Raw genomic sequence first — 10,595 nt, 5'->3', positions numbered from 1 at the left:
GTCTCACTCTGTCGCCGTTGGTAGAGTGCAATGGTGTCATCATAGCTTCCTGCAACCTCAAACTCCTGGGCCCAAGGAATCCTCCTACCTTAGCCCCCCAAGTAATTGGGACTACAGGTGCTTGCCACCATGCCAGACAGATTTTCATACGGGATCTTGCTTTTGCATGGGCTGGTCTTGAACTCCTGACCTCAAGCAATCCTCCCACCTTGGCCTCCCAGAGCACTAGAATTAGAGGCGTGAGCCTCCTCGCCAGGCCAGTATTCACCCATTTTAACAAAGCAAAAATATTTATCATGACTGAAAATACAATAAAATATATTTTTATAGGCTGAGATAATATCATTGATAAAAATTATGCTTTATCTTGTTATGAAGATTTTCTATGATAAATGCTCCAAAATTTGTATATATTGCTAATTTTGAAATTTCTACATATGAGTAATTCTGCCAAGATTACAAGGCTGTTTGAGTTTTTAAAAAAATAGACTACTTTTTAAAACAATTTTAGGTTCACAGCAAAATTGAGTGGAGAATTCTTATATATAGGTGTATCTCATTTTATTATGCTTCCCTTCACTATGCTTTGCAGATATTGCATTTTTTACAAATTGAAAGTTTGTGGCCTGTGTTAAGCAATTCTGTTGGCACTATTTTTCCAATAGCACATGCTTGTGTCTTTGTGTCACATTTTGGTAATTCTCACAATATTTCAATCTTTTGCATTATTATTATATCTGTTATGGTGATATGTGATCAGTGATCTTTGATGTTACTATTGTAGTTGTTTTGAGGTGTTACATATGAACCTCACCCATATAAGATGGCAAACTTAACTGATAAATGTTGTGTGTATTCTGACTGTTCTACCAATTAGCTGTTCCCAAATCTCTTTCCCTCTCTTTGGGCCTCCCTATTCCCTGAGAGACAACAATATTGAAATTAGGCTGATTAATAACTCTACAATGGCTTCTAAGTGTTCAAGTGAAAGGAAGACTTACAGGTCTCTCACTTTAAATCTAAAGCAGGAGCCTGGGCATAGTGGCTCACATCTCAGGAGGTTGAGGTGGAGGATTGCTTAAATCCAGGAGTTTGAGGTTGCAGTGAGCTCTGATCACGCCACTGAACTCTAGCCCAGGCAACAGAGCAAGATCCTGCCTTTAAACAACAACAATAGAAACAAACAAACAAAATCCTGGAAATGATTACACTTAGTGAGGAAGGAATGTCAAAATCTAAGAAAAGCCAAAAGCTAGGCTTCCTGTGCCAAACAATCAAGTTGTGGATGCAAAGAAAAAGTTCTGGAAAGAAATTAAAAGTGCTACTCCTGTGAACACATGAATGATAAGAAAGCAAAAGAGCATTATTGCTGATATAGAGAAAGTTTGAGTGGTCTGGATAGAAGATCAAACCAGTCACAACATTCCCTTAAGCCAAAGCCTAATCCAGCAGAAGGCCCTAACTCTCTATAATTCTATGAAGACTGAGAGAGGTAAGTAAGCTACAAAAGAAAAGTTTGAAGCTAGAAGAGGTTGGTTCATGAGGTTTAAGGAAAGAAGCTGTCTCCATAGCATAAAAGTACAAGGCAAAGCAGCAAGTGCTGGTATAGAAGCTGCAACAAGTTATCCAGAAGATCTAGCTAAGATAATTGAGGAAGGTAACTACAATAAACAACAGATTTTCAATGTAGATAAAACAGCTTTCTATAGGAAGAAGATGCCATATAGGACTTTCATAGCTAGAGAAGTCAATACCTTGCTTTAAATCTTCAAAGGAAACCTTAACTCTCTTGTTAGAGGCTAACACAGCTGGTGATTTTAAGTTGAAGCCAATACTCATTTACCATTCCAAAAATCCTATAGTCTTTAAGAATTATGCTATATCTATTCTGTCTGTGTTCTATAAATGGTACAACAAAGCTTGGATGACAGCACATCTGTTTATAGCATGGTTTACTGAATATTTTAAGCCCATTGTTGAGACCTACTGCTCTGCTCAGAAAAAAAGATTCCTTTTAAAACATTACTGCTAGTTGACAATGTACCTGGTCACCCAACAGCTCTAATGGAGATGTATAAGGATATTAATGTTTTCATGCCTGCTAACACAACATCCATTTTGCAGGAGTAATTTTAACTTTCATTTCATATTATTTAAGAAACATATTTTATGAGGCTATAGCTGCCATAGATAGTGAATCCTCTGGTGGATGTGGACATAATAAATTGAAAACCTTTTGGAAAGGATTCACCATTCTGTATTTTATTTTACTTACTTAATTAATTTTTTTTAGTTTCCCCAATCTAAAAAGATCCCAGGATTCACCATTCAAGATGCCATTCAGTACATTCGTGATTCATGGGAGTAGGTCAAAATATTAACATTAACAGGAGTTCGGAAGAAATTGATTCCAACTTTCATGGATAATTTTGAGGGGTTCAAGACATCAGTACAGGAGGTCATTGCAGATGTGGTGGAAATAGAAGAGAACTAAAATTAGCAATGGAGCCTAAAAGTGGGACTCAATTGCTTCAATCTCATGATAAAACTTGAATGGATGAGGAGTTGCTTCTTATGCATGAGTAAAGAAAGCAGTTTTTTTAAGTTGTTTTTTAAAATTGAGATAAAAGTCACATAACATAAAATTAATAATTTTAAGGTGAACAGCTCAGTGCTATTTAGTTACATTTACAATATTTTGCAACCATCACCTCTATCTAGTTCCAAAACATTTCATCACCTCAAAGGGACACTTTGTTACATGTTAAGCAGTTACTCCGTGTCCTCCCGTCTCCTTAGACTCTGGCAATCACTGTTCTAAGGAATGTGATTTCTTGAGATGGAATCTACTCCTGGTAGATGCTGTGAACACAGTTGAAAAGATGACAAAGTATTTAGAATATTATATAAACATAAACACCAGCAGGGTTTAAGAGGATTGACTTCAATTTTTAAAGAAGTTCTGCACTGGGTAAAATGATATCAAACATCATCACATGCTACAGAGACATCTTTTGTGAAAGGAAGAGTCAATCGATGTGGCAAACTTCATTGTTGTCTCATTTTAAGGAATTGCCACAGCCACCTGAACCTTCAGTAACCACTACCCTGATTAGTCAGCAACCATCAACATGGAAACAAGACCTCCCATCAGCAAAAAGATTACAACTCAATGAAGGCTCAGATGATCATTAGCATTTTTTAGCAATTAAGTTTTTTTTTTTTTTTTTTGAGACAGGGTCTTCCTCTGTCACCTGGGCTACAGTGCAGTGGCGTCATTGTAGCTCACTGCAACCTCAAACTCCTTGGCTCAAGTGAACTCCTGCCTCAGCCTCCCGAGTAGCTGGGACTACAGGCGTGAGCCACCATGCCTGGCTAATTTTTCTATTTTTTATAGAGATGGAGTCTCACTGTGCTCCTCAGGCTGGTTTAAACCTCCTGGTCTCAATTGATCCTTTGATCCTCTGGCTTCAGCCTCCCTAAGTGCTGGGATTATAGCTGTGAGCCACTGAGCCTGGCTAGCAATTAAGTATTTTTTAATTAATGTATATACTTTTTAGAAATTAATGCTACTGCATACTTAATAGATACACTATAGTGTAAACATAACTTTTATATGCATTGGGAAACCAAAAAATTTGTGTGACTTGCTTTATTGTGATATTTGTCTATTTCAGTGGTTTGGCACCAAACCTGTAGGTACCTGTACTGATACCTAGATTGTATCAGTCAGAATAGACTGAAATATGCTGGGTGGCAGACAACTCCAAATTGCAGTAGCCCAACACATCAAACCTTTTTCTCCATTGAATATGCATATGCACAAAGATTAATATAGATGCATATCTCACACCGTACACAAAAATTAACTTAAAATGGTTCATAGACCTATATGTAAGTGCTAATCCTATACAACTTCTAGAAGAAAACTTAATAGAAAATGGAGTTTGGGTTAGGCAAAGAGTTCTTAGAGATAAAACTAAAAGCAGGTGGCATTAAAAAAGACATAAACTGGACTTTACTGAAATGAAAAAACATGTGCACTTCAAAATACATCATTAAGAAAATGAAAAGACAAGACATAGACTGGGAGAAAATATTTGCAAATTGTGCATCTCATAAAGGATCTGAATCTAAAATATATAAAGAACTCTTACAACGTGATATAAGAAGACAAACAGCCACTTCTTAAAAAATGGGCAAAAGATTTGCTCAGACACTTCACCAAAAAAGATATAAGAATGGCTAATAGCCCATGAAAAGATGCTCAACATCATTAACCATTAGGGCAATACAAATTGAAACCACAGTGAGAAACTACTTCACTCCCACTGTAATAAGTAAAATCAGAAAGATAGACAATAACAAGTATCGGTGAGGATGCAGAAAAATTGGAACCCTCACACATTGTTCTCACTTTGGAAAATAGTTTGGCAATGTCTTAAATAGTTAAACATAATATTATACAACTCAGCAATTCTACTCCTAGGAATCTACTCAAGAAAAATAAAAACACATGTCCACACAAAGACTTGTACACAAATGTTCATAGAAGCTTTATTCTTCATAACAGTGCAAAATTGGAACAACCCAAATGTCCTTCAACTGGTGAATGTATACACCAAATGTGGTACATTCATTAAACGGAGTTCTATTCAGCAATAAAAAGGAAAGAACTACAAACTGGTACAACGTGGATGGAGCTCAAAAACATTATTCTGAGTCAAAGAAGCCAGATGCAAAAGACTACTTACTGTACACATCCATTTGTATGAAATTGTCAGAAAAGGCAAATCTATAGAGAACAGATTTTGTTGGGTTGTGTGTGGGAAGGAGGATTGACTGCAAATAGGCATAATGAATTTTTGAAGGGTGATGAAAGTGTTTTAAAACTGGATTGTGGTGATGACTGCACAACTCTAGTCACTGCTTATTGTAGTCATATAGGGATCGAAAGTGACAGACATTCTATCTCAACACAAGCTTCCATGATTACCACAGCAGGGGGAGGGAGATGTGCCTCTGATTCTTAACAATTCTCCTACGAAGTGAGACACATCACTTCCCCTCCCATTTTATTGGTCAAAGCAAGTTACATAGCCATGACTAACTTCAAGGGTGCATGAAAGTGCAATTTTGCTATGTTTCTAGAAAAGATCCTCTTCTCTGAACCAGAATATTTGTGAACAACTCTAATGATGATCACAGAAATAAATAACAATAAAGGGTGCAGTTTACTCTGGAGTTTTTACTTCTGAGTGCCTTGTTGACATTTGTTTTCTAAAGCATTTTGCTTAGATAACAAATTTCTAAGACTACAATTACAGGTATTTTTTATTTTACTGTGATTCCCTAAGTGTCCTTGAACCTCTCAGTACTTGGTTTCCTTAAACTAAATATTTGCTTACATCTTTGCACTCATATGTTTGCACAGAAAAATAGCAAACTTTTTTTTTTTTTTTTTTTTGAGACAGAGTCTCACTGTGTTGCCCCGGCTAGAGTGAGTGCCGTGGCGTCAGCCTAGCTCACAGCAACCTCAAACTCCTGGACTTAAGGGATCCTACTGCCTCAGCCTCCCGAGTAGCTGGGACTACAGGCATGCGCCACCATGCCCGGCTAATTTTTTCTATATATATTTTTAGTTGTCCAGATAATTTTTATTTCTATTTTTAGTAGAGACAGGGTCTCGCTCAGGCTGGTCTTGAACTCCTGACCTGGAGCGACCCACCCGCCTCGGCCTCCCAGCGGGCTGGGATTACAGGCGTGAGCCACCGCGCCCGGCCCAAACTTTTTTTTTAATAGGGACCTCATTGCCTTCTCTAATGTGTATGGGATTAGAATACTTTTGTGTGGCTAAAGAGACCAAAAAATTAGACCAGTCAGTGACAATCATAGGAAGGTAAATTGTACACTTATATGAAGAAGGATTTTCTAATAATAACAGTTTCTGAAATGACTGCCTCTGAAATATCGAATCACTGAAGGTGTTGAAGTTGTGGCTTGATTAAACACTTAGGGGCATTTAAGACGAATTTATGAGAAACTATGTTATAATAGAATTGAGATAAAGTGAAACTTGAACGGTAGTAGATACAGTGAGGGTGTAGTAAGAAGACAGACAAAAGATTAGGATTGCTACTCAAGAGAAGCAGAGGAGTGGAAAGGTATGACCAAAATATTTAAAATATTGAATGGTATTGTTTAAAATGAATATGCTTTTTTTTGCCAATGCTGAGGGAACCCCTTTTGAAGTGTGAGCAAAGTGAGTTTAGACAAGAGGTACTTTTTTATAGAGAGAAAAAACATGGCATTTATTATCCCTGTGACATAATATGGGACAAAAATATAAAATGATTTAAAAAATATTTTGAAAAAGTTATAAAGGTACCACACGGCTACTAAGAAGAGCTGGGCTGTATCTGGGTGTAAGTTAAAGAGGCAAGCATGCACTCTCACGGTTTGTCAGTTGGGGTTTGTCAGTTGGGACTCCTACAAGCAGCAGAAATCTTGGGTAGGGTAAGGACCTGCCTTAGCAAGAAAAAGTTCTATACTCCCCAAATAAACCACTTTCCACAGACTTATTCTCTGATTTCAATATAATAAGGAAAGACTGTGAAACAGGTAAACAGAAAACCTTTCATCGTGAGGAAAAAAGTCTGAAAATCTTTCATATAAGCAGCTCCTCATAAGGAGTTTGGTACTGGATAGGAATCGCTGAGCAAAATTTAATTCTGACATACTGGACCTCCTTCCGGCTGAAGGAAATTCTAACAGCAGGCCTCAGGGTGAAGGTGAAAGAAACGTGCTTTAGATAAGGTTTTCTCCACAGAAAGGAAATCTGCCCCACAAGATGTACAGAGCACCGCTCTATTCCTCAGTAAAAGAACATGCACAACCAAGGTCTAACACTGCCCTTTCCTTCATAAGAGACAGCATTGCACAGCCGACGGTCAAAAGCCCAGCGCTCACTATTGTGTTAGCACCGTCGGCGGAAGCACCGAACCCCCACCGCAACGTTAAAGAGTCCTTCTTTGTTCAGCCTCGGTCGGTACTCAGAGCGCGGTGTTCTTCCGCGCTCGCCGGGAAGTCCCCGCCCCCCCCGCGGCCTTGGAGAGCTGCCATTCGGCACCGGAGTTGCTCCGCGCTCCCAGAATGCACCGGCAGTCCGCGGGAAACCAAAATGGCGAAGGGCTGTAGCGAAGTGGGCTGTGTTTGAGACCGGTGTAATAACGCTCTCTCTACCCCAACCCTCGTCCCCAAGGACCTCGGTTTGTGCGTGCGTATGTGCGGGTTGCCCGGTGGGGCGGGTGCCCAGTAAGTGCTTGGACTCGCAGGGGAAGCGCCCACGGAGACGTGATTGGTTGTTTTTTCCTGTATGAAGCGGTTGGCACCACTGAAGTGACCGAATGAGGTGAGAGACCTTGGCCTGGGAACCGACTCTTCCGGAGGCGGCGGGGGCGGGGGAAGGAGGAAGAAAGGAAACAAGTATAAAAGGGAAAGATGGAGGATCGAGGTGGGGGTGGGGGCTCCTGTATGTGGGTGCCTTTGCATTTGTGTGTATGTTGAAAAGAATGGATGGAAAAGGAGTAGTCACTTGAGTGCCGGAGAAAATAGGGACGAAAGGAGCGAGCAGGGCGTTGGGGGAATCCGTTGGAGGAACAAGATAAAACATTGAGACGGGGAAGCTGCATTTCGAGGGCAGGAAGGAACCTGGGGGCGGGAGACGGTTGGAGGGGCAGGATGAACCTGGTGACGAGGGGGTGGGGAGCCGAGGGGAGGAGCCGTTGGGAAATGGGCAGAGGGAGATGTGGGGAGCAGAGTGGGGGGTCTGCCTAGGATCTTAGGGGGCGCAAAGGGAAGCAGCAGCTTGGTACCGGAGGTTGGTGGAATTGGAGTAAGGAGGTCTAATGTAAGTGCTGGATGGAGTACAAGGATAAGGGAAACACTGCAGTGGAACCTGGAAGCAAATCCTTTAAGCTTAAAGGGAAGAGGTGGGAGGAAAAGTGAGATGAGGGAGAGGTACCTTATATTTGGAGTGTACCAAGACTCTCAGGCATTTCTTCTGTTTAATTAAATCTAACTCATATCCCTACACGGATGTAGATTTGTATTCATTTTTACAACTGAGGTAATTACGGTTTAAGGAATTTTAACTAATTTGCCAAGCGTTCTTAATATATTTCGGTAGTGCCAGAAGTGTAACTGACTGTTTTACAATCTGGTGTCCTTGGTTGCTAGAATTTTTCTTTGGAAGCAATTAGAGGGAACAGATGGATTTATCGTAGTGATTTGACGAACAGTAAGGGTTCATGAACAATGGGAAAAGGGTTATGGAATGTTAGTCTGTTCTTTAAAACATTTAACTTTGGTTAAAGATAGAAACCATCTAATACTAATTCAAATATGAAAACCTAGGTAAGGCCTGTGTATAACTTATGGGAAAGAACCATGTGAGGTCAGTACAGAGCTAGAAATATGTAAATAGTGCCTGATTTAATTTGACTCCAGATGCTCCAGTGGTAATGGTAGTAACTTTCTCCTTCAGATCAATTCCATGTGACCCTGCCGTATACCTACAGGCTGCCTACAGGCTGGTTTCAATTCCCAAGTTCTCATTCTCTCTTGGGAATTCTATTTCTTGGCAGTAAATTTCAAAGACAGTTGAATAAAAGTATTTAATGTGGATAAAAGAAAATACTTAAATTCTTACGTGACCTTTTCAAAGGCTTGAAAATGCTTTAAATGGAGCCGTTTTGACTAATGGCTTTAGATGCCAGGTAGTTTAGGCAAGGAAGAATTGATTTAAAGTTTCTTAATATAAAATACTCTATTTTCTGTTTGAAATGTTATTTACACTGCAGATATTTGCACTGGTAGGTTGTTCACCTTCAGTTTTTTTAAGAGTGCTAAAAATGTTCTAAATATTTGAATTAAGAATACACCTGTTTCCTGATACTGCATATTTATGTTAATGGGCATTAACGAAATACAACTATAGGGATTAAATGCACACACAATTTTAGAACTAGATATATAGAAATCATCTGGTGAGACCTTTTTTTCTAGGTGAAACAAGTGTATTTAATAGTTCTTTAAAATATGCCTGTTGCCTCAAAGTTCTGTTAGGAAGGAAATTTTATTCTGTATTTTGCTGTGGTTGTAAACTCTTTGATGTCATGCATTATAAATATACTATTTCATTAGCTCTTTGACTGAAAGGATAAATTGCTTTATTCATATTTCAGCATAATCTGTACATCTGACTTGAGGAAACTGGCAGTATAGTGGTAATCTGTTTTAACAGATGGGTAAATTTGCCTGTGAAGAGTTGCCGTGGCCAACATCTGTAGGTTGGTGGTTCTGAAAGTAAAACTTAACTGCTGTTTTAGTCTATATTTCTATGAATGATATTCCTAGGTTGATGTTTTTATGCTTTGTTTCCACTGTGCTCCAGGAAAAGTTTATTGCCATGAAATCCAGTATAATAACCCTAAATTGGAATGTAGAAGTTTCCTTGTGGATGTTTCTTATGTATTAGGGAAGTGCTATCCAATAGAACTTTATGCAGTGATGGCAGCGTTCTGTATCTGCTGTATCCAGTATGTTAGCCACTAGCCACGTGTGATTATTGAACACTAGAAATATCACTAGTGAGACTGAGAATTGAATTTATAATTTAATTCATTAAACTAAAATCTAAATGGCCATATGTAGCAGTGGCTAATGTATTGACAGCACAGTATTAGGGGTTATTGCAGCCATGGATTAGGAATAGTAGCATTCATTAACTGTGGAAACCACAGGAACCCAAGGGTGAGGAACTGCTTTAGAACTCAGGAAGTCCAAATTGTCTTTGTACATTTTAAGATGAAATATTCTTCATTTTTGCCACATACCATGTCTTTATATTTGTTTTTATAATATATAACATTGTAAAAGAATAATGAAGGTAGCAACCCCTCTGGTCTTTTTAAGATATAAGAGTCTGCTTCCTGTGTCAAAAAACAACAAAAATGAATGTTAGTTTACTTTGTTATTTTTAAAAAATTTACTTTGTTGTTTTTATACTTCAGTTAAAAAAACTTTTTAAGGAAAATTCCAAACATATACAAAGTGAACATAATAGTGTAATGAACTTTTATGTATCTATTCTTGTTTCATCTACCTACCCACTCCCTATTCCACTCCATTGTTTTTAAAAAATTTTTAAGGTAAAATTTACATATTGAAATTCACAAATCTTAACTGTTATTTAAATGACAGTTTTATGGAGATATAATTCACATACCCATATTTATATGTACATAATTCACATGTACCCTTTAAGGTGTACAATTCAGTGATTTTTTTAGTATATTCACAGAGTTGTGCAACCATACCACTATCCAATTTCAGAACACTTTTATCACCCCCAAAAGAAAATCTGTGTCCATTAGCAGCCCCTTCCCTCTCCCCCGCTCCCTAACCTCTGGCAACCACTAATCTACTTTCTGTGTCTATGGCTTTTACTATTCTGGACATTTTGTGTAAATGGAATTATACAATCTGTGGCCTTTTGTGTCTGGCTTCTTTCACTGAATGTAATGTTTTCAAGG

At 38.5% G+C, this 10,595-nt stretch overlaps 1 protein-coding gene across 4 annotated transcripts in view; it reads left to right on the top strand.

The window, feature by feature from the left end:
- The first annotated feature begins 7,114 nt into the window (after positions 1-7,114).
- MTF2 (metal response element binding transcription factor 2) overlaps positions 7,115-10,595 on the top strand; it is a 60,299-nt gene continuing 56,818 nt past the window's right edge. For 3 of the 4 annotated variants that reach the window (XM_045547522.1, XM_045547521.1, XM_045547519.1), the window contains exon 1: positions 7,160-7,411. Coding sequence is in view for 1 of the 4 variants with exons in the window: in XM_045547518.1 (XP_045403474.1) it covers positions 7,407-7,411 (5 nt within the window). In the remaining 3 variants the exon portion in view is untranslated. Of the gene's footprint in view, positions 7,412-10,595 lie in introns of all 4 variants that reach the window. The other variant, XM_045547518.1, reaches the window with a different exon arrangement.

The sequence above is a fragment of the Lemur catta genome, chromosome 3 (assembly GCF_020740605.2).
Source record: "Lemur catta isolate mLemCat1 chromosome 3, mLemCat1.pri, whole genome shotgun sequence".
In the NCBI taxonomy this organism is placed as follows: Eukaryota; Metazoa; Chordata; class Mammalia; order Primates; family Lemuridae; genus Lemur; species Lemur catta.
The sequence above is the reverse complement of the archived record's forward strand: the minus strand, read 5'-3'. Positions and strand labels throughout refer to the sequence as shown.